Source organism: Ictidomys tridecemlineatus, chromosome 11 (genome assembly GCF_052094955.1).
Source record: "Ictidomys tridecemlineatus isolate mIctTri1 chromosome 11, mIctTri1.hap1, whole genome shotgun sequence".
Classification (NCBI taxonomy): domain Eukaryota; kingdom Metazoa; phylum Chordata; class Mammalia; order Rodentia; family Sciuridae; genus Ictidomys; species Ictidomys tridecemlineatus.
Genome location: NC_135487.1, coordinates 11,233,978 through 11,257,965, shown reverse-complemented (window position 1 = coordinate 11,257,965; position 23,988 = coordinate 11,233,978). Strand labels below are relative to the sequence as shown.

Here is a 23,988-nt window from a genome sequence, read left to right as displayed (position 1 = left end):
GCCCTCAGTGGGCCCAAGGTCCCCAGAGCAGAACATTTTAGGTGTAAATGTCTCAAATCAAGACACTGTTTCCGGGCTGGGGATGTGGCTCAAGCAGTAGCGTGCTCGCCTGGCATGCATTTGACCCGGGTTCGATCCTCAGCACCACATACCAACAAAGATGTTGTGTCCGCCGAGAACTAAAAAATAAAAAATAAATATTTAAAAAGAAAAAGACACTGTTTCCTCAGTTGCTGGGCTGTCGAGTCCCCCCTTCCTGAGACGTTATGACCAGATTAAGGCCAGGACCCAGACCCTCCTGTTGGGGGCCTCCTCTGGTCAGCGAAGTGGCCTAAGACACCAGCTCCTTCCCCAGGAGTGAGCAGCCCTGCAGCTGTCCCTGAAGCACCCATGGCCACGCAGCTGAACCAGTCAATTCCGTCCTGCGTGTGCCCACGGGTGTAGACCCTCCCTCTCTCCCCTTGCTCCCGCCTCTCCAGCCACACGGACCCCCCGCAGCAAGTGAACGTGCCAGGCCTGGCCTGCCTCAGGACCTTGGCACTGCCGAACCTGGGCCTAGAACATCCTCCCTGGGTATCTTCGTCTACTCAGACCCCCTCAGCTCTTCACTATGTGTCCCCCTCAGTGCGGCTGCCCTGAGACCCTGAGTCCCTGCTGACCTTGCCTGCTTGCTTTTGACCTGTACCAGCACATGACGTCACTTCCCCCGTCTGTCTCCTCTGGGACAGGGGGCTTTCTCAGTTTTGTTCCTGTTGCACCGTGGCTCTAATGCAGGGCCCAGCACAGGGCAGGCACACAGTGAGCACCTGCTGCACACACGTATACACATGCACACACACGCTAATGCACACACACACTCCTACGCTCATGCACACACACACACTCCTTTCCCACGTCTATGGGTTGTGGTTTTAAAGTTTTTTAAACACTGAAGTGAATGACCACAAAGTCCCTGCCCACCAGGGCTGGTCAGCCCATCCCACCGTCTCCGGCTTGCCTAACCTTGGGTGCCCTTAAATCTGCTGGGTGGGGTGAGGGTGGGGTTTCCCTGCAGGGAAAGATGGTGTGGCCACAATGACCCTGGCTTTAGGCCAGGCCACCAGGGCCCAGCTCAGACCCCAGCTGTCCCTGGTGCTGGTGCCTGAGTGTGGGGTCTCCTGGCCCCTGAGCTCACCCGGCTAGTCTGGGAAGCGGCAGCAGCAACGGCTGCTCCAGGCAGGGTCAGCCCCCAGGTGCCTGGTGGGTGCTCCTGGCCACCGTCCTCACCACGAGGCTCCCACTGACCACCACTGTCACTGTCACTGCAGCATCACCCTCAGGCCTCCTGTCACATGGTCTCTGTCACCACAGCCGGCAGTCCCTCCCACTCAGGAGAGGACTCAGGACACCCCTGTACCTCCTCCCTCAGGAGCACAGAACCTCAGCTGCCCGCCACTGCCGTCCCTCATCGAGGGCCAGCTGCCACAGCCCCGGGCCCGGGAGTCTGAGGGGAAGGAAGACCAGCCTGGTGTCCGGGGTTGGCTGTGGCCAGGAGAGGACATGGCAGAGGACACCAAGCACCACACCCCACAGACAGTCTGAGAGGCTGGCCACAGCTCCTGGCCTCTGGGAAGCCCCTGGAGAAAGGCTGCCCACGTGGAGCCCTGGGGACAAGGGACCTGCTGTGCCAAAGGGGACATGTTCCAGGCCCAGGCGGGGACAGGAGCAGGGTGCCCAGCAGGCTGAAGACAGGAGCCAAGGGAAAGGCTGCTGGACCAGGGGACCCTCCTCAGGAGCTGGAGTGGCACTCGTCGGACAGGCAGCTCTCACAGGACCCGAACGGCAAAGGCCCGTCCTGCCAGGCGGCAGGGGCCAGCACGGTCACGACGGCCGCAAACCGTGTCTGCCCACTCTGCTGAGCAGAGAAGAATGGACCCCGTCACGCCACCTCTCCCCTCACCGCCACGCGGTTCTCTTGGAGGGAGAAGGAAGGGGACACCCCAGTCCCAGGCGTGGCTGGAGGCGCGCTTTCTCTAGGCCGCGTTGAACCGCTGCCCGCCCTCCCGCCACCCAGACGGGGCTCCTGACCTGAAGGAAGAGCCTGCAGCCCAGCCCAGGGTGACTGGGAGATGGACAAGGCCCTTCCCAGCCACCTGGCCAGGTGCCACGACAGGAGGTGGCCGGCCACTCATGCCTCTGATGTTCCCGGACACACTCAGTCCTAGGGAAAGGGACCCAGGTGGGGCCAGGAGGCAGGGACACTGGGGGCTGCCCATCACCTGGCAAAGGCAGGTCAGCTGAGCAGCCCCCACACCATGGCAGAGGTGGCCCCAAGCAGTCCCCCTGGCTTCAGAGGGGACTGTTCAGCAAGGAAGAGATGCAGCGTCCGCACCGGGTGATGGGGAGTCTCCCACTCAGCCACCGCTCACCCCTCGCCAGGGCACAGGCCTTGTGACAAAGGGGAGAGAGTGTCGCTGTCACCACATTGCTTATGGACACACTGAGCAGAAGGGACACCAAGTCACTTCTCTGAACTCTCAGTGTAAGTGGCAGGGTCAGGATCCAAACTCAGTCTGGTCTGGCGACAAGGCCCTCGCTGGGGACCGCTGCTCTCCTGCCTCCCCATGGCAGGGCGAGGGGACAGCAGGCGGCACCCGGGGGCCACATGGCCTGGTTCCTCCAGGACAGCTCCTGGACTCTGCCTGAGGGAACGGAGGCCCTGGCCCTGGGTTCCAAATAAACACTGGACACTGGACCAAATTCCAGACAAACAGGGAATGATTTTGTGAGTTTAAGGGTTTTTTCTGCCTCTTTTCCCCCTAAGTCGGGCAGCACTGGGGCTGCCACAGGAACTGCCCTCATGGCCCAACCCTGTCCCTCAGCCTCAGGTTTCCACCCTCAGTGTCCAAGCTTCAGCCCCAGAGCCCATCTACCGTCCCTCACGGGGCCCTTCCTGGCACCGGCTCTGAGGGGAGGAAGCTGCGTTCAGGGGCCGAGGAGCCCAGGCGGGGCAAGCGCAGGACTGGTGGCCGGAGGTCCTGGGCTCCAAAGCTGACCGGAGCTCAATGGCATGGGGCCAGTGCCATCTGCCAGGCCCGTGAGGCCCCAGGTAAGGCGGGCAGCAGGGCAGGAGAACGTGGGCACCGTACCTATGGCAGGCTGTGGAGGAGTGTCGGAGGAAGCCATCAGACAGGGGCCAGCTCGGGCCAGCGCCGTCCCGCTCACCTGTGGGAAGAGGCCAGAAATCCAATTAAATGGCGCTGGAGGCTGAAGTTTGGGCCACGGAGGGGGGGGGGAGGGGGGGGGCCTGCACGGCAGGCGGGGCTCTCCCACTTCCCAGCAGCTCCCAGGCCTGGGGCAGCCCCAGAAGGGGCCCAGCCTCCACCCAGCGCCAATCATTAACCCAGGGAAGAGCCGGCTGCTGCCCCACCACGGCCCAGCTTCCCAGAAGCCACCGCTGGGCTGCTGGGACCTTCCTCTGCCTGCTCCCCAGGGCTCAGGGGCACCGCAGTCCAGCGGAGGGTCCCTCCTGGTGCCCTCGGGCCAGGGCCAGGCGGACTCGGCCTGGGCCACCGTGGCGTAGTGTGGCCGACACCTCCTCCAGCGGGCGGCCCGATTGCCAGGGCTCCCTCAGCTGCCGGCTCTCACCAGTGCCTCTGCAGCCCGCTGAAGGCCACTCTCTCGGCCTTGTCCTGCCCCTCGGGCTTGGCCAGCTGGCAAGGGGCCACCTGGCCTTGGCACGAGGGTGTAGGGAAGGAAAGGGCTGCAGGGGTGGTGGCACAAGACAGGCCCCAAGTGCTCCCGGCTCCAGCAGCTTCTCCCAGCCCAGGCGGCGCCGCCCACCCCACAGGGGCTCACACACCCAGGGGGGTCCTGCCCGGGGGGCTCCTGGGTCCTGAGCACCCTTGCCAGAGGCCCCTGCCACTCGGTGAGGGAGGGTCCCCCACTCCCCTCCTCCACCTCGGGCCCTGAGCTGGGGGCTCTCCCTAGACCGGAGGGAGAGCAGAGGCCTCCCAGTCCCTCTGCCCTGCCGCCCACTGGCCGCAGCCTGTTTTTCTTTCCATTCCTGAAGGCTTTATTTTTAACTGGCTTACCAAATAAATGGCAATATTAGGAACGGTGACACTCACGTGGCGCCTGCTGCATCCAGAACTTTATTCTAAGCGCCTGACAAATGTGAATTATATTATTATTATATGAGTCCAAACCATAAAAGGAAAATGAGGCCCAGTCTAGGGAAGTCACTTGCCTTGGATCACCAGCTAGCAAGAGTCAAGGTTCAAGTTCAACCTTACCCCGCCTCCCTCCCGCCCCAGGCCCTGACCCCCAGAAGCAACCACTCCTCCCTTAGGCTCAGCGGTAGAGCGGTGCCCGCGCGAGGCCCTGGGTTAGATCCTCAGCACCACGTAAAAATAAATAAATAAAATAAGGGTATCGTATCCAACTACAACTGAAATATACAATATCTAAAAATTAAAAAAGAATCCCCACAAACAATCCCATGGATTTGCCAACTCGCGCATCTGCACGGCCGTCCACCCCCTTCTCCATGTTCTGCTTCCACGGTTTCAGCGGCCCGCGGCCCACAGTCCAGGGGCTTCACCTGGTTCCATGATCCCAGGTCAACAGTGACCAACACACGTCACTACCCTCTTCAGGCAGGCAGCCACATCCCATCACCTCTGGTCACCCAGAAGGACCATGAGCAGGGTGCAACATCTCGAAGGTACAAGGTCACAAGGTTCACTACAGTGTGTTGCTGTCACTCCTCAGAGTCATTGGGGGCTACTGCTGCTGACCCCTTCCTGTGGCTACTTCCCAACTGCACTTCATCACAGGCACGCATGTGCGGCCCACCCAGGGTTCAGCACCACCCACCGTTTGAGGCACCCTCGGGGTCTCGGGACACATTCCCCGCAGGCAAGGGTGAAGGTGAGGATGTGGACTCAGACAAGGACTCAGGCCTCTGTGCCATCGCTGATTTTCTTACCTAAATCTCAGTAACGATTTCAAAACAATCTGCAGAAATCAGCCTCCGAGCCAGGCACAGGCAGCAATCCCAGCAGCTCAGGAGGCCGAGGCAGGAGGGTCTCAAGTTCTAGGCTGGCCTGGGCAACTTAGCAAGACCGCGTCTCAAAGTAAGAATGGCTGGGGATGTAGCTCAATGGTAGAGTACCCCGGTTTAACCCCTACTAACCAAAAAAAAAAAAAAAAAACAAGAGGAGGTGGAAGAAGAGAAGGGGCGTCCAGTAATCAGGGAAGCCCAGCCACTCTGTTCTGTTTCAGAAGCAGAAGGAAAGGGCAGGAAGGGAGCTCCAGGATGTTGGCAGTCCTGCGGTCACTGGGCCGGTCACTGGGCCACAGGAGACTTTCACTTGACCTTCTCTTTCTGAACTTCCCAGACCCCCTACAGGGAGCGCTGGGGGTGGGGAGAATAACCATCCCGACTGCTTTGCTTTCTGCAGCGCTGGGACGGAGCAGGGCCTCCTGCAGGCTAAACCCTGCCCTAAGCTATGCCCAGCCGCCATCTGCTTTTCACAGGGGACCTGATGCCAAGGCCTCAGGGCAGCACGAGGGACTCAGACAGCAGCCCCGGGCTGGCAGGATGGCACGGTGGCTTTACACAGGTGGAAACCAGCCTGGAGGGGAGGGGCCTGCCCAGGGCCTCGTGGCTCTGGGGGGTCAGTGATGCGAAGGGGCCTGGTTAAGAGGAGGGACTGTGGCCAGGGTGCCAGCTGGAGCACCTGCTGCGGCAACAGGGAAGGGCCTCCTCACCTCCCCACCAGGGCGTGGGGATTAAGTGGCCAGCGCCATCCTGTCAGTGCCAGGCTGACCACACTGTGCAGCGGAACGGGTCCTCGATGTTCTCCTCTTGGGGTGGCCTTTTGTAAAACGACGGCCAAGACAGGCAGGCAGGCAGGCAGCCCCAGGTGGCTCTTTCCCCTCCACTGTGCAAAATGTGAGGAGCAGGCTCTCTGGGCGGCGCTCAGACAGGGAGGCCCAGGGGACCAGGGAAGAAGCCCTGGCTCCAGGCCGCGCGCGTGCAGGCGCAGACCAAGCTCAGAGACCCACCGCTGCACCTCCCACCACCCTCACTGCCACTCATCCAGTTCCACCAAAGTGTTTATCGACTGCTCTTGGGTCCCCTCCCTCTAGGGCTCAAGTCCATGTGCCCCATAGGGAACCCCCACCTGCATCAACCTTGCACCTAGGAAACAAGGTCAGGCCCTGGCCAGGCCCCCATCCCAGGCCAGGCCTCAGGTGCCCTCTCCGGGAAGCCAGAAACTAGTGGGGAACAGCGGGGCAGGGTGAGACCGGGTGCCTGGGCTGGTCAGGACGGAGCCCCCACATGCCGTGTCCCTCTGGCTCTCAGCTCTCCTAGGTACGCATGTGGCCAACCTGTGCCCCTCCTCGGCTCCATGGGGACTGCTCCACAACCTGACCCTTCACCCCTTGCTTCAAACTCTGCCTGTGGCCTTCAGAATGGATCCCAGGCCCTAAGCAAGGCCCTTCCACCTCCACCGGCTCCCAGGCTCTCTGGCCTCCGCAGCTGCTGGCCTGGGGTGGACCTCTGCAGCCCCGTGGTCCACAGCCTGCTCCCCAGCCCTGGGCCTTCAGGCTGTGTGTTCCCCCCGATTCTCTCTCAACTAGCAAACGCCTACCCACCCTTCAAAACCCAGTGTGTCTGCTCTGTGGTCCCTCCCCTGACTCAGGCCACAGTGGTCCCCAGCCCTGATGGTAGAGCTTTGGAAAAACACCTGGGCCCCAGGCTTGATGACAGAGGTTCTGATTCGGGCTGCAGTTGGCTGGGGGCCCAGAGACTATTTTCAAAGACACAGGCGAAGCCGGGACACACGGGTTGGAGAAGAGCCCCCGTTAGTCAGTGTCCCTCACTAGATGGGACCCTCGGAGCCAGGGTCTGACATTTCAGTGTCAGCAGGACTGGCCCTCGGCACATACTTGATGACAGCTGCCACACTGAGCCAAGAGGTTGGGCACTGCCCCTGCCTGGTGCCCACGCTGGGGCAGCTGCAGGTGTGGGTTTCAGCCCAGAAGAAGGGGACAGGTGGGGGAGGGGACGGCCCAGGGCCCAGGAGGAAGAGGTGAGAACGCAGGTGAGGCCGGGGAGCAGGAAGTAAGAGGCCACAGCCCGCCTAGGGGGCCACAGCTGCTGTGCACCTGGCAGAACCCCCGCCCATCCTCCCTCCCAGCCCCTGAGCACCAAGGGCCACCTAGTGGAGACTCTGGATGGGGACACTCCCAAGGGCTCTGGAGAGAGTCTGAGGGCTTCATCCAGGAAAATGAAGAAAACAAACCGGGGAGGTGGGGGCGGTGGGGGAGGGGCTCAGGGGTGACAGGCCAGGACAAAACGCACGCACTGGAGGCAGGCGTGTAAGACAGCACAGGACTCTGAAGGACGCTCCCTGCCCGGGGCTTCTGCTGCTCCTGCTCCGAGAGGCCAGAGGCGCCCGTCTCACAGACAGCTGAACCCGCCCGGGTCACAAACTGGGAAGTAACAGCAGACCCAGGCCCCGCGGAGGTGTCAACGCTCACCTGACTTAATTCCCATCCCAGATGAGGGGCCAGAGGCCCCAGGAGGTCATGTGACTGTTCTGAGCTTGCAGTGAGGGCCTGTCCCCACGGTGCTGTGGCAGCACTGGCACGGGGACCCTCTGGGAGTCCCTGGAGGTGACCGGCCAGCTGTGCCAAAGGGATAGCAGAGCCCAACCCCGCCCCTCGCCTAGGGCACTGGGCCACTCCAAGGGCTTCCGAGGTGGGGGCCGCTGGAACGTCCCCCTCCTGGCTGGGAAGGCAGCGCCTGGGCGGCCAAGGCTGGGTCAATGGCTGGGGCCTCACACAATGGAGGCTCTGTCCACGGCGAGTGCTCGCCCCCACCACTGACCTCCTGGGCCAGCCTGGTCAATGATCTGCAGGCGGGGACAGCCAGGGGCAGCCAGAGGCCCACCCCAGGGCTCTGTGGGAAGGAGCTGCCCCAGGGGCCCAGCCGGGGGACCCCTGGGGGTGGTTGCCTGGGAAACCAAAGCCAGCCCTGGAGGACCCAGCTAGAGAGGGGGCTGCCTCCAGGCTCGGGGCCAGCCTGCTCCCTCTCCCGGCCCCACGGATTAACCCCTCTGTCCCCGGTCGTCCAGGAGGGGAGCTGACAGCCGCGGGGTGTGTGGGCAGCGCCCCGCTCACGTTCACTGAGGTTCCCACCCTCTTCTCTGCCGGCCACATCCTGGGCAACCCCAGAATCCGGCACCCTGGAGCACGCCTGGGGAGCAGAGAGGGCAGCAGCCCTGGACCTGGGCGCCGGGAGCTGCTCCACCTGACTGAGCCCCGGCCTCCCTCCCAGGTCACGGGAGGCCAGGCCGAACCCAGCAGAGCCCGCACCCAGAACCAAGCCGGAGGGGCGGCCGTCCACTGGGTTCACAGACAGGAAGCCAAGGGACTGACCCAAAGCCACCAGGAAGGTCGAGCTCGAGAAAGAGTCTGTGGTCACCCAAGACCCAGGCGAAGTCTGGAGCTGGAGGGGGCCCGAGGCCCGAGGCCGGTGTACCCACCACCACCAGGTGTGCACGGCTCAACTACAGAGGCTGACCGCGCCGGCCCAGCCCCGCCCCAGCCCCGCCCCAGCCCCGCCCCAGGAGCACTGAGGGATGTGTGAGTGGCTCCAGGCACAACTTCTGGGGACACTCTGAGAGTCCAACTCTCCCTCCCCGACCTGCCACCTGCTACCTGAGGCCCTGGGCCAAGAACCAAGAGAGCCCTAGGCTCCTGTCCTGGCAGCAGACACGGAGGCCATCAGGTGCAGGCTCGGGGGTCGCCCGGTCCAGACTTCCTGAGGGCAGCGCCTGGGCAGAGCGGGTGGGCACAGCATCCCACTCCGGGGCCAGAGCCAGGGCAGGGCCGGGGCAGAGTGGATCCTAGTCCTGGCTGCGCGTGCACCTGCTCAGCAGCGGGTCAAATGGGTGTGCAGGGGAGCTGAGGTTCTGGGGCAGTGAGGGAGGCCATGAACTTGGGCTGCACCTGGCAGAATGCACCAGGGCACCATGGGCCCACCCTCAGCCAGTGGGTCCGGGGCTCAGCACTGCACCCACAATCTCAGGTGGGAGCCTTCCTCCACACCTGCAGAGCTCCCGAACCTGACCTTCCCAAGAGCCTGCTGGGCACGGGGCACCGGCCAGAACCGGAGGAGGGGCTCCTGCCTGTGGGGGCCCTCCCTGGACCTCTGCCTCCCGCCCACCTTGTGGAAGTGGGAGTTGAGTTCCGCAGCACAGCATCTGGGTTGGTCTGAACTGGGTGGCCTAGGACGGCTGCACGGCTGGACGCTGTGGTCCCCCGCAGGCCACCCAGTGCCTCTGTCACGGCCTGCCTGTCCTGTCCCTGCCTGTCTCTGGAGGCCCCTCCTCCCTGGCTCTGCACTCCAGGTGTGGAGGGAGGGGAGTGTCTTAGGTGATGTGTCTGCGGGAGAAGCCAAGAGACACCCAGTCCTCCCTCCTGGATCATTCGCAGCAAATGCAGAGACGCTGCGCTCCTGCCCACCTTGATCACACACAGAACCTCCCTGATGCCACCTGTCCTCCACCCGTCCCTGTCCCCCTAGAGGTGAGGCCAGGCTCTGTCTCGGCTCTCCTTCACTCTCTCCTGAGCTAGCTACCTGCAGTCGGGTGTGAGCCAGCCCAGAGGTCACCAGAGGCCCAGACCCAACAAGCTCCATCTGCAGCCCTCCCTAGCCCCATGGGCTCCCCGTCCTGCCCAGACCCTCCTGTCAGACGGGACATTCCCAGGCTCAGCCCCCAGACAGTCCCCACCCCCAACCTCACTCACTTTGTGATTTCTAACGTGTATGGTGAGCCGCAGCCTGGACTTCCCTGGAATCAGACCCTGCCCGCTGCCTGCGAGTACCCGCGCCCGGGCCCTACCAGGCTGCCGAACCTCAACGGAGCAGCACCCGACTCCTGAGCGCCAGCCCTGCCAAAACTCAAGCCCTGCTCCTCCCAGCCCCGCCTGGCTCACCCCACAGCAGCCCCATCCTGCCAGGGGCTCTGGCCAAAACCCTGGCGTCGTCCTGGATACCCCTCCCCACACCCATGTCCATCAGTAAACCTGCTGGCTCTGCCTTCCAGACACACCCAGCCTCCCAATGGCTCGCCACCTTCAAGGCTACCACTGCCCCAAACTACCAGCACCTGGGACCTCTGCTGGTCTCTGCTCCCACCTACCTCCCCACCCCACTCACTGTGTTCTCAGCACCACAGCAAGGGAATCCTCTGCCCAGACCCTGGTGTGCTTTCCTCTCTCAGGACCCTCATCCTGGCCTATGAGGCCCCACCACTGTGTGACTCCATTCCTCCATCTCTCCTGTGGCTTACTCCACTCTAGTCATGACAGCCTGGCACTTCCTTGAAGACCCAAGAACACTCCTACCCCAGGGCCTTTGCACTTGCTGTTCCCTCTGCCTGGGATGCTCTTCCCATGTATATCCATATGGCTGGCTCACTCACCGTCAGGTTTCTGCTCCATGGTCACCATATGGGGCAGGGCCACACTCATGGCCCTGGTGCTCTGCCTGACCCTGCTATCTGTCCTCAGCATGAACACCTCCCAACATCTCCAGCACATTTTCAGTAATGTGTCTCTACCACTTTCCTCCTATGGTAGGAGGGCTCTGCAAAGGAAGGACACCCCGTGCTGCTGTCCACAGCCCTGGAGCCGAGCCTGGCATGCACGGACCCCAGGCCAGCTGGAGGAACAAGGCAACACTGGTCCCAGGGTGGTGCCCCGAGGACAAGGTGGCCGCGGCCCAGCAGTGGGACACCCACTGCTGGAGTGGAGGTGCCTCCCCGTCTGAGGCCGCCCGCAGCCCGCAGCTCCTCTCAGCAACTTCACACACACACACACACACACACACACACACACACACACACACACCCGCTGTGCTGCACCAGGGGCGGTTCCCCAAAACCAGTGTGGGAAGGTCTGGGGCCAAGGCAGGGAGTGATGGGAGAGGGTGGGGCGGGCGGGGAAGGACTTGGGCTATTTTTAAAACCTTGCTCCCCAAAAGACCGCATTCTTCCTCTGGTGAGTCAGAAGCATGTGGCCAAGCAAGGGCGCAGGACCCGGGAGCCTCACGGCGGCCATGGCCCACGCTCTGTGGGCAGGTGGGACCAGGTGCGGCCAGCTTGCCAGTGAGGGGCAAGGCCAGCGTGGCCGGGCTGGCGGCCATGCAGAGCTGAGGCCCCTCAAAGACCACAGGTGGCTGAGCTCTCCGTCTTCAGGCCTCAGCTGGAGCTCCATCCAGGAAGCGCCCTTCCACTCTGAGCCCTCAAGAAGAAACAGCCTTTGCAAACTGAGACCCCAGTGAGCTCAGCCCCAGACAAGGCAGGGCAACTGGCAGCCACGTCTGAGCTCCCACCAGCACGGCGTGGAGCCAGGTGCCGCCCGCCGCCCGCCCAGGAGAGCTCTGGCTGAACTGGCAAAGTGGCTGCACCTGAGACCCAGGGCCTCGGCTGCTCCAGGCCAGGGCCACACCACTGCCTCCAGCCCTCACGCGGGCCCTGGGGGCGGACCAGCCCCATCCCAGAGGAGGAGGCTGCCCTGAGAGGCAGGGCCATCGGAATCTGTCTGATTCCAAGTCCAAAGCCAGAGAGACCCACCAGGACCAGGCCAGTGGGCCCGGGAGACCAACGGGTCCACCCTACACCCGTGCACTGGACTTCAAGAGAAGAGGTCCCGCGTCCAGCGAGAGGCAAGGGGCAGTGGCCTGGCTGCAGCTGTTCAGGGACAGGGAGGAGGAGCCGTGGACCCTGACAGGGATTCACCTGAATCCTGCTGCCTGAGGCAGGGTCAAGTCCGTGACCCTGACCCCTGTAGCAACTGTCCCCGACCCAGGTCTTCTGTCATGATTAGCTTAACGGAGACCGGGAGCCCACTGACCCTGCAGTGGTATTCACCAGGGGCTGGGCAACTGAGATGCTGCCCGCGCCTGGCCCTACAGAGACCCTCACGCCCTCCTAGTTTCCCCTCTCCCTGGGCACGGCGACCACACAGGCACCACACAGGTACACTGGGGGCCCACCCCGCCCAGGTCCTGCTTCTCTCAGTGGAAAATTGCACTTGGGATGCTCTGAAGTAGCCCCTGATCCTCAGGGGGACAGGGGCGTGGCTTTTAGAGAGTGACGCTGGGTCCCACTGTGACACTGAGGTTATTTCCCTGCCCTGATCCTAGCTTCTCTCCCACTGAGAATCCCACCACACAGGGTATTCCAAGAACTGACTGAGGTACCTGTTAGCACACACAGGCCCTGGGTTCAATTCCCATGGGTGATGCGCACGCCTGTAATCCCAGCAGCCTGGGAGGCTGAGGCAGGAGGACTGTGAATTCAAAGCCAGCCTCAGCAACTAAGCAACACCCTGTCTCTAAATACTTTTTAAAGGGCTGAGGATGTGGCTCAGAGATTAAAAGCCTCTGGGTTCAATCCCTGGTACCCCCCCAAAAAACATCATTCACGTGAAGTGCTTTGCTGAGAACCTGGACGCAGTCGCTGCTCAATAATTTATTGAATGAATAAACGACCCACTCTTCCTACAGGAGGTGGCATGGCAGCTACAAAGGCAGGCCCCAGGCCAGGCCGAGGACTGGCACAGCCCCATCACTGCCCTTCAGGGCCTGCTGGGGCAGTGCAAGCTGGACCTGGGGGCAGCCCTCCTGTAGCAACTGACCCCCACTGTGGAGAAGGGGTAACCACTGACGTGCTCTGGGACAGCCACCAGCTGGGCCTGACCTAACACACTCGGCCACCTCAGCTCCCTGGCCCTCTCCCTGACTCCCTGACCCCTCTCCCTGACTCCCTGACCCCTCTCCCTGACTCCCTGACCCCTCTACCTGACTCCCTGACCCTCTACCTCACTCCCTGACCCTCTACCTCACTCCCTGACCCTCTACCTCACTCCCTGGCCCTCTCCCTGACTCCCTGACCCCTCTACCTCACTCCCTGGCCCTCTACCTGACTCCCTGGCCCTCTCCCTGACTCCCTGGCCCTCTACCTCACTCCCTGACCCCTCTACCTCACTCCCTAGCCCTCTCCCTGACTCCCTGACCCCTCTACCTCACTCCCTGACCCTCTCCCTGACTCCCTGACCCCTCTCCCTCACTCCCTGACCCTCTACCTCACTCCCTGGCCCTCTCCCTCACTCCCTGGCCCTCTACCTGACTCCCTGGCCCTCTACCTCACTCCCTGGCCCTCTACCTCACTCCCCGACCCCTCTACCTGACTCCTCTTGATTGCAGGCAGGGGCCCCACAGGAAGGAGAGGATCTGCACCCCAGGCGGTGAGGAGGGGTGCCCCCCCCAGAACTGACCCGGAAGAGCTGCCAACACCAGGTGGCTATTTCCTCACTAAACCTTAAAAATATCCTGCTACAACAGGGACAGCAGGTCTGCCCTGGCAGCAGACTGACAGCAGCAGCGCCGGCTGCCTCTGAGCCAGGAGGTTCCAAGTAGCCTCTCAGAGACGGAGGCCGGGAAGGGCAACGGGGGCTCCCCCCAGCATGCGGGCACAGCCACCTGGACGCTGCCTGCCAAGACTGAGTCCTCCCTGGGTCCACCCAGGTCTCCCACACGGCATCCTGCTGGACCCGAGGTCTCCAGCCCCCACCCTGGGGACCGCTGGTTCAACCTGCAGGGAGTGACGGACAGCCCTCTCTGACCCCTCTGCCCCCCTGCGCCTGCCCCGAGCAGCCAGGCCACACGGTCAGGGTGGGCTGATGAGCGTGTGGCCTTGGCTCCTTGGCCACGCTGTGGGGAGGCCAGGAAGGGCTGCAGGGCTTCCCTGAGATTCAGGGACTGTCCCACATTCAGGCTCCACAGTCCCAAGTCTGACGCTGGCCCCGGGTACTCTGGTGCCATGTGGCGACCGGCCCTACACTGAGGACATCAAGGCCTGGCAAGGACCCGGTGATTCTGCCTCCATGTGGCCTAGGCGAGGCACCCTCCTGCCCTGGCCTCCACGGCCCCACCTCCCAACGGTCTCTTGCATTTTATGCCAAACCAGACCTCGGCACCAAGCACGTGGGCAGCTGCAGGCCCTTTCCCTCCTGCTTTTCCCAGGGGCAGCAGGGACAGGGACAGGGCAGGCTGGGACTTCACACCTGTATCCCGCCTGATTCGCACAGCTGATCCACACAGGCAGTGGCTCTCACCTGGGGGACGTCTGGCCACAGTGGCTGCCACACCTGGGGGGGGCATCCATCAGGCAGGCACCAAGCACGCCGTGACACAAAGGGGCCCACAGCAGAACCACCAGCCCAGGGGTCACTCCCGCCACCGTGGAGAAACCCTGATCTGAGGGCAGCTGGCCAGGTCCCCTGGGGACACAGAGCAGGCAGAAGTCTCCTAATGCAGGGTCACCTTACCTCTACCAGTCACAGGGAATGTGGACCAAGTCACCACGGCTGGTCCCCACCGCGGGGGGAGAGACCCGGACATGGTGTCCAAGAAAACTGCCCTGCACTGCGCGGCTTTATGATGTCCCCACCAGGCTGTGGGGGGGCAGAGGCCAGGGCCTGCGTCTCTCCCCCACCTGGCCCAGCATCTGGGACACAGGAGGCGGGGAGAAGGCAGGGAGAGGCGCTGCCCCTCTCCACAGCCTGGCCCCAGCCCTGCTCCTGGCACTCGGAGTATCCGGCGACTGTCTCCTGAGCTCATGAATCCACGACCAGTCCTGGGCCGGCTGCCCTGCGTCCCGGAGGCCAGCCTAGTTCATGGACGGCACAGTTCCCTGAAGCTGCTCCCGCGGGCCGGCCTGCTGTCCTGCCTCAGGGTGAGGGACAGGCGGGGCCTGCCCCTGGAGCCATGGTGCTGCGGGAGGCACTGGGCAAGCGTGGAAGGCAGCAGCCAGGGCGTCCGTGGGGACGCGGGGCTGGAGGAGCTCTGGAGGGCAGCCTGGGCCCAGCTGGGGGCCAGGGACACCATGGGCAGAAGCACGGACCCGGCAGCAGAGCGGCGGGCGCAGGGCGGAGGGTGGCAGGGGCAGACACAGAGCTGCCACCAAAAGCCACAGTGACAGTGTCAGGAGGCGGAGCCTTGGGAGGTCATAGGTCACGGAGTGGAGCCCTCAGGATGAGATGAGATCCCTTTAAAGAGGCCTCGGGAGCCACCTGCACCTCTGCCCGCGAGGCGCTGCAGGAAACGCGGCCACACAGCAGCCCGCCAGCACCTGGCCTTGCGCCCCCGCCTCCGGGTGCTGCTGCCCCTGTGCATAGGGTCACTCAGGCTGGGCCTGGGGCTACAACGGGGCTTCCGACCGGGGTCAAGCGTCCTCACCCTACCCTGCTCCCGCCTGCCAGGCCCACCTCACCCAGGTCCTCCCGCATCGGGATGGGCATTCACCCAGTGGAGTCCAGGTCCCGGGACTGGGCACAGGATGACGCAACAGCTCTTGCGTGGCCCCAGGTCACTGGGCAGGGAGTGCCCCCTCTGCCCAGCACACCTGCAGGGCCACTCCAAGCCCTGGATCCTATAATTACCCCAGGCTGTCCACAGCCCCGAGGGAGGGATGCTGTCACCCTGCCTCACAGACCGGGCAATGGAGGCCCACGGCCAACCACGGGGACACGGCTGCAGCCAGGCCGGCCACCGCCCCTGCCTCCAGCCCAAAGGGGACGCGAGCAGACGTCGGGCACCGCAGCAGGGCTCGTGCTGCCTGGGATCCACCCAGGGACCACGAGGAACCGGAGGGCAGGACGCCCACAGGCAGCATGGCGAGAGGGGAGCTTAGGGACAGCAGACAAAGTGTCTGTCCCAGTGGTGCCCAGGAAATGCGCCAGCTGCACTGCCCCACGGGCCTCCAAGAGCAGCCCACTGCAGGTCTGCCACAGTGTGGATCCAGAATGTCCCCCAAGGGCTGGAGGAAAGGAACACTTAGGAGGTGGGGCCTGAGGGAAGAGGGGTGACCTTGATAGGGGTATTGAGATCCGGGCCTCTTCCTTGGTCTGGCTTTGCTTACAGACCCCCGTGAGATGGCAGCTCCTCCCTCACATACTCCGCCACGACGCGCGTGGGCCCAAAGGTACAGCCCCACCCGCCATGGACCAAAACCTCTAAAACCATGAGCCAAATTAAACCTTGCAGTTTTTAAATATTGATTGTCTCAGGTGGTTTGTCACAGTAATGGAGAGCTGACAGGGCCCATCTGACAGGCACATCTGAGACTCAGGCCCCATGGTGCCAACCTCTGCCTGACCAGCACCTGCCCTGCTGTGGCTGAGGGTACTGTTGATGACATCAGGACGCCCTGAGGGCTGGCAGCATCTGTCCCCCTTCTAACACGGCCGCTGAAACGGTGTCCCCAGACCAGGGCAGGAGCTGACAGCAGTTTCCAGGCCAAGCATTTTGCATCTCCCCACAACCAGATGCTCCTGGGAGGAGGAGGGGTGTCGAGGAGGCTGAAGTGCACCCTGGCAGCCAGAATTGCTCCCTGAGGAGCCCAACACGGGGGTGGGATCGCAGGCTGGGATCAGGCGGGGGCTCCCAACCCTGGCGTACTGCCTACCACCAGGCACCTTCTTCCCTACGACTCAGTTTACTCATCTGCAAACTGGGCGTAATGACACCTGGAGACCCACCAAGTAATGGCCTCGGTGAGTCCAGGCTCACGAGGCCCACAGCCAAGTCCCACTCCGGGCGCCAGAGACGCACCTGTGAACAGAAGAGAGCAAGGCGGAGCCCAAGGGCACTCACTGGACCTGCCCTGGGCCTGGCACTGTGGGCACTTCAAAACCACCACCCGGGTCTGAGTTACGGACCCACACCACACAAGACTCACTGTGCCTCTGGGGCCGGGGGTCTAGATCTGCCTCCCGCACCCTGGCCCCATGGCATCCTCTGGAGCCCTCCGAACATGGCTCCTGGCTGGGTGCAGTGGCCCACACCTGTCATCCCAGCAGCTCAGGAGGCTGAGGCAGGAGGATCACAGGTTCAAAGGGAGCCTCAGCAACTCAGTGAGGCCCTAAGCAACTTAATGAGACCCTGTCTCAAAATAAAAAATAAAAAAGGGCTGGGGGTGTGGCTCAGTGGTTAAGCATCTTTAGGTTCAGTCCCCAGTAACAAAAATGATAACCATAATAACAATAAAAAAGCAGGAACTGTGGTGCTGTGTGCGTTAACTCCATGCAGCTCTCACAACTCTTCGGGGGGCAGACCCAGGCCCCACCCGAGTCCCTACTTTCCACCCAGTGTCCTGCCAAGGACAGTGGCTGAGTCCATCCACTGCTTTACCCACAGTGTCTAGCATCTGGCACGTCGTGGCAGGACTTCCGTAATCATGGGCTGCACTGAACTGAATTTTAACAAGTGAAGCCCAGAGAGGCAAAACAACTTGCCCAAGGCCACACAGCTGGAGTGGGCAGCCAAGCCAGGCCCTGTCTGTGCAGTGCAGCTGTCCTGCTGGACCACCTGGGGCCTGGCAGGCTTCCCAGGGCACCAGGCACCGATCCTCCCAGCCCAGGGAGGAGCAGGGATCTGCGGAGCCCATATTAGGAAAAATAACCCAAGATGACAGAAGTGTCCTGGCAGAGGTAGGGCCAGCCCGTGGGTCACATGCCAGGGTATTCTGGGCCTAGCTGTCTGCAGGCAGGGGGCAGCCCAGGGAACCACGCCACCCGCCGTGCACAGCAGGCACAGCCTCAGGGCCCGGGGGCCTCTCCACCCCCAGCTCCAGCCTCACAGGGATGCAGGCCTCACCCCCTCAGAGTCAGGTCACCCGGCTTTAGGTGACCACTTCAGGGCCTGGGCAGGGAGACAGCCGCCCCCTTGGCAGAGTGGACTTGCTGTCCCATCTCTTAGAGGGAGCCCCTGGGCCAAGCAAGGCACAGGCACCTGCCCAAACCGCCCGAGGGCAAGGCCAGGACTGCTCCCTGCTGCTCACCGCCAGTAGGGCAGGAATGTGGCTCCAGAGGTGCCCGTCTGGTGCGCCATGTGATCATCCAATGTCACCCAGGAGAGCCCACAGCACATCACTCAGGTGTCTGAGTGGGGCCTGCCTGTCTCCCGGGACCCCTAATGTGACCCCACTTCGCAGATGGGGAACATGTGGGCCAAGGAGAAGCCAACAAACCCCGGGCACCTCGGACACCAGGGCTTCCCTGTGGGACCTGGTGGGAAACATGGGGACTCTGCAGGGCCTCCCTCACTGCTGTGACCCTGAGCTGGCCCCCGGGCTCAGGGGACCAGTCCACACAGCTCTGCCCCCCCAGCCGGGCCTGTGGGCTCCCTGAGTCAGGCCCCAGGGGCTCAGGCCAAGCCGGAATGCGAGGGGACGGGGGGACGGCGCACAGAGCCCAGGGCAGGGTTGGAAACCCGGGTCTCCAGGGTACCCCGTCCCGGTCTGGCTAGGGGGACAGTCTCCTGTCACAGTCCCTGCAGACCAAGTGGTCTCTGCCTGGGCCTGAACTCCTCCCACGAGGGCCCACTGCCCAGACGCACCTGTTCTGACCCCAGGTCACACAGGACAACCTGAGCACAGGTGCTGGACCAGCCCGTCCCAGGTGGAGGTGGGACTCCTACCCGACCCGCTTCCGTCTCTCACACTCACCCTGGCACAGGGCCCTCCAGAGTGTCCCCCCAGGCCCCCTTCCCTGGGGGACTTCCAAGATCAACTCTCCTACTCCCAACAACTATTGGTGGGGACTGGCTGTGATTGTCCCCAAATTGAGAAACAAATGGAACACAGGAGGCCCAGGTGTCAGGACAGTGGCAGGAGCGAGGAGCTGAGCCAGGCCAACTGGTTCCAGAGGCCAAGGCTCCCAGTGGCCTCAGCGGGCAGCCCCGCTCCACCCTCACCCCATCTGAGACCCACGGGTGGGAGGGGCTGGGCGTGGGTGCAGGGGCCCTGGCCTGCAGGACGGGGCTGAGGCCAGGGAGGAGGTGGGCTCTGGGAGGGCCCCGTCCTCCCTGCCCGGCCGAGGGAGCCACACGATGCACGTTCCTCTGCCCGCCCCATCCACAGCCCCACAGAGCCGCGGGCCACAGGTCCACTGTGCGCCCCTTCCCCCTGCTCACCCCCTCCCGTCCCTGCGTCCTGTTGGCTGGGCCCAGCTGCATCCAGGCCTGGGGGAGCACCTAGGAAACAAAGGGAACCTGGCCTGGGGGAGGGCAGAGGCTCCACCTGCCCCAGGCACAAAGGCTCTGAGACCCTCCCTGGGCCCACAGCCCCTCCGCACCCACGACCTGGAGCACTCCACCTTCACCCAGAGCCTCGGGACAAGCCGATCAGGGAAGTCTTCCACGGTGCCCACTGGGCGGCCGACCTCCCAGTCCTCAGCACCAACGCCTGGACGGCAACCCCTGGCCTTTTCTGACAGCCCCACTGGACCCAGGTCCTCCAGGAGGGTGACACCTTTCCTTCTGTCTCCAGGTCCCAGGGCAGCCCTCAGCACCCGGCAGAGCCCAGGAACGAGGGCTGGCGGAGGATGGGCAGGGGACGGGGCAAGGGAGGGACGAATGGAAGGACGGACCAGTCCATCAGTGGTGGATGGAGGGTGGGATGAGAGACTAGACGGACTGACGGACAGGTGGGTGGCGGGAGTATGCAGGTGAAGATGGACAGACAGGCAGACGGGTGGGTGGACGGGAAGATGGCGGCACAGGTGCCGGCTGGAGGGCAGAGGAGAGGAGCGAAATCACCAGGGGCCACCAGCACGCGCCCAGGGCTCTACTCTGACCTGGAACTCGCTGGAACCGGCGGCCCAGGAACCCGGTGTTGCCCCGAGTTCAGTCCGTCTCCACCTTCTGCTGACCCGGGGTCCCCTCCTGACCTGGCACCCTATGCAGAATGGGCCCCGGACTGTTGGGAAGGCCCGAGTCTCCGTCCACTCCTGTCATTCAACAACAGGCCTCATCAGGGCGCAGGGACGTGAGAACAGAACTGAGGCCACCAGGTCACCTGCTCCACAGCTGGGTAAGGAGACAGGCAGGGACTGGCTTCGGAATCCCTAGGAGCCAGGCGGGAGGCTCCCCAGTTGTCCAGCAGCCCCCTGCGCTTCGCGGCCAGCCAGGCCAGGCCCGTGCCCTCCGCCAGCGCGTCCAGCTGGAGCCCGGCCGGCGGCTGCTCCTGGACCCGAGCTTCAGAGGGCCTGTGCGCAGGGAGGGCTGTCCAAATGCACAGTGGGCTGCAGCGCGGCACAGCGGGGACGCCACCATCCCTCCCTGCCAGCCGGGTCCTCTGCCAAGGAGGCCTGCCCTCCCGCGTGGGGCTGCCCGGCCAGGCTGGGCTCTGGCGGTGGGAGGGCTCACGGTGACAGTGCCTTGCTGCCCCTCGCCATCCTCCTGGGACTCACTGGTGAGCACTTCCACTCTGACTTGTCACCACTACTCAAGGGGGACCCGGTGACCTCCCATCTGGGACCCCAGAGAACTGTTTTGGCCAAGAGCTGTGCATGAGAGGACGCAGGTGGGGCGGGGCCTGTCCCCTGGCCACGTGGCCAGCAGCCCACCCTCTGCACTTGCTGCCCGGGCTCTGATTGTCACTCCCGCCCTCAGGGCCGGCTCGGCCGGCACTGCCCAGCACACACCAGGCCCTGGTCCTGCCCAGCCCAGCTCTCCTGTGAGGGGACTCCGTGCTTGCCTCCTGGGTACGCGGTGAGCGGCTGGCACAGCGACCTGGCACGGAGGTGCTCACCCCGGAGCTGGTGTCAAGCAGTGACTGAGCCACAGGCTGCCGGGCTGTCACTCAGCCTCCCCTCACCCCGGGGCAAGAGGACCGAAAAAGGTCTGGTTGTCGCAGACCCCCAGAGTCCAGAAACCTGGCGCTCTGCGTCCCAGCTGGTCCCAGCTCGGGACGGCTCCACTCGGGATTGGGGTGGTGTGAAGAGCGCACCTCACCACAGCCCAGCACAGCGGCCGGCGAGCCACCAAGACGTGCACTCGCTACTCTAGGACAGCTCTGAGCCAGGAGCCTGTCCAACCGGAGGCCGTGGGAGCGCGCTGCCGGCCTCTCAGGCAGCGGGCTGGGCGGGAGAGACGTCCGCCTGGCAAGTCAAAGGCGTTTTTGACTTAATATGTATTTCAGTTCACAGTGGGTTTTTGGAACATGGTCCCATCAGAGGTCAGGAGCAGCAGTACAGGCGCTGGCAGAGACCCTGGGATTTTGCTCACCGCAGCAGTGGCACAGCCCAGTAATTCCAGCAAGTCAGGAGGCTGAGGCAGGAGGATGGCAAGTTCAAGGCCTGTTTCAGCAACGCAGTGAGAGCCTCTCAAATAAATAACAAAAATAGGGCCAGGACGTGCTCAGTGGTAAAGTCCCGGGTTCAAGCCCAGCACCGACAAAACTGAGGCCGGGGGAAACCGGGAGGTGCAGTGCCCACCTCTCCCGCTGGCCCCAGGAAGTCGTGGATCTGAACCCTGAGCCTGGCTCCCAGGGCGGGGCCTCCTGAGGCCCTGGAGCAGGGACCTGGATGCTAGGACTCTGGCCCAGGTCTGTCCCACGCAGCTGTGAGATGGGCAAGGGGCTGAGCCCCAGGAGGGCACACAGGCTTATGATAGAACTTAGCGGGGGGGGGGGGGGGGGGGGGGGGGGGGGCAGTGGCACACGCCTGTAACTCCGGTGCTTCAAGAGGCTGAGGCTGGAGGATCAGAGCCAGCCTCAGCAACGTAGTGAGGCCCTCAGAAACTCAGCGAGACCCTGTCTCTAATAAAATACAAACAGGGCAGGGGAAGGGGCTCAGTGGTCACGTGCGCCTCCCCCCCTGCCGCCGCCAAAAAAGAGAGAGAGATCAGTCCCAGCCGGGATGCCATGCTAAGCTGGGATGCCATGCTAAGCTGGGATGCCATGCTAAGCTGGGATGCCATGCTAAGCCGGGATGCCATGCTAAGCTGGGATGCCATGCTAAGCTGCGTGACCTCAAACAAGTTCCTTGTCCTCTCTGAGCCTCAGAAACCTTATTTGGAAACAAGAATGAGCAGTTGGGAATCACTGGGGAAGCAGCAGGGTTCAGAGAACGCCCCAGGAACCAGACTCTATCAACAGCCTGGGAAGGATCCCTGGTTCGCTGTCCTTTCCAGCCCAGGCCCTGCCCAGGACAAACAGTTCTGCCTGTGTCACTCCTTGGCCTGAAACACAGCCAAGCCCCGCATCACCCCCACCCCTCCCCCACACTCTCGCCCAGCCCTGGGCCCCTCCCTCTTCCTAACTCTGCTAAGCAGCCCCCACCCTCGACTGGTGGCCCGTCTGCCTCCCCCAGGGGACTGAGGATAATAGTGTCACCGGCCCCTTGCCCAGCACCTAGTAGTTGCTCAACAAACACGGGGTAGAAAGAAGACAGTGCGGATGGACAGAGAAAACAAAACAAATTCACAGTCCACAGCTTTGGTGCCTCCCTGCGGAACAGGAGTGTGGGGGAGCCCTTGTTCGCTCCCCCCACCACCCGCAGGGCTCCTCCCTGCACCCAGCCTGGCGCCTGCGGGAGCCTCACTCCTCCCCCTGCTGTGCTGGAGCCACAAGGGCACTGGCTGCAGCCCAGGGCACTGAGCTGAGCAGCAGGAGCAGGCGAGTCCTGCGCCCCCCGCCCCAGGCCAGTGCTGCCTAAATGTGAGGCTCCCTCCAATTCCCTCAGGACCCCGCCCCAGGTGGAGCCATCTCACTTCCCGCCCTGCCCCCCCAGGTTCTCAGACGGAGGCCTTCCTCCTTCCTCACCGGCCACACCCCGCCCTCCGCCTCCTTCCTGGGTCCCCAGGAGCCCCACACCTGCAGCCAGCTCTCCCAGCAGGTGACTGCAGTGATGGGGACGTGGCAGTTGTGCCGCTGCGGGGGAGGCACAGGGCGGGGCATTTACTCAGCACCCCCCCACGCTCCTGAGGTGTGCCCACCTCCAAGTCACCGGGCAGCGTCCACTGGGCTGGGCTTCCTCTCCTCTCTGGCCTGTCCCGGCCTGCAACACGGAGCCACGTGCTTCACGTCATGGCACAGAAAATTATTCTTTAATAAATTATGTAGGAAAAAATCAACCTCTCTCCCTCTCCCCTCCCAGTTGGACACAACACCTTTATTTTATTATTTTTATGTGGCGTGAGGCCAGTCCCAGGGCCTCACACGTGCTGGGTGAGCGCTCTACCCCTGAGCCCCAGCCCCAGCCCAAGGACCCATCTCAGATGTTCACAGCTGGACGCGCGGAGCTGTAGAGATATCTGCAGACAACAGGAAGGAACCCCCTTCCCTGGGCTCCACAGCCCCTTCCCCAAGCGCTGTGCTTCCTGTTGCTCAAACTGGACAGGTTCATCCAGCCTCAGGACCTTTGCACATCTGAACTCCCTGCAGGGAAGACTTTTCCCAGGGTTCTCTGCAGGCCGGCTCCTCCTTGTCCCTCAGGCATCAGCCTCCCTGGGCCCTCTGCCCGGCCCTTGGCAGGCCCCCTCTCCCCCCATCCCCACCTGCCGCCCTCATTCTGCCCTCACTGACCCCTTCACAGGACTTGGTACAGAACAGTTACTTTATCAGTTTGGTTTTCTATCTTCGCTGCTGTGGTTAATACGTGGTTTATTCCAGTGTGTGTCCCAACACTGTCCCCAGAGTGGCAGTGCTGAGAGGTAGTGGGGCCTTTAAGGTGGAGCCTTGGGTCAGTTGGGGGCATGCCCTCAGGACAGACCATGGGACCCCAGTCTCTGCTTCTCTGGCAATGTAACCTCACCCTCTTACACACACTCCCACCACCGTGGTGCCAGCCACCAGGAGGCCCTCACTGGAGCTGCGCTCATGCCAGCACTAGGCCCTTGAACCTCCAGAACTGTGGGCTCTACCTCTTTTCATGATGGTTATCCAGGCTCAGGTATTTCATTATAGTACCGGCAGAACCAGACTACTCTGCCATCCTCTAAGACCCAGGGGACAAGGTCATCATCTGCTCTCTGTTTAACTGAAAGGGATCAGAACATGTCACTCCAAAATATCCACAGCCCCCATGAGGATTATTTCGACCTAAAGCACTTGAGCAGCAGAAGGAAGGAATCTGTGCCCT

The 23,988-nt window shown here is 63.1% G+C and overlaps 1 protein-coding gene across 14 annotated transcripts in view; it reads right to left on the bottom strand.

Annotated features, from left to right (window-relative positions):
• Positions 1–23,988, bottom strand: part of Arhgef10l (Rho guanine nucleotide exchange factor 10 like) — a 124,406-nt gene that overhangs the window by 78,591 nt on the left and 21,827 nt on the right. For 9 of the 14 annotated variants that reach the window (XM_078025412.1, XM_078025410.1, XM_078025415.1 and 6 more), the window contains exon 2: positions 3,129–3,204. In XM_078025412.1, coding sequence (XP_077881538.1) covers positions 3,129–3,165 — 37 coding nt within the window. In that variant the 5' untranslated portion in view covers positions 3,166–3,204. Of the gene's footprint in view, positions 1–3,128; positions 3,205–3,382; positions 3,402–3,451; positions 3,592–4,109; positions 4,141–7,533; positions 7,676–23,988 lie in introns of those variants that run through there. The other 5 variants (XM_078025413.1, XM_078025422.1, XM_078025423.1 and 2 more) reach the window with 4 other exon arrangements.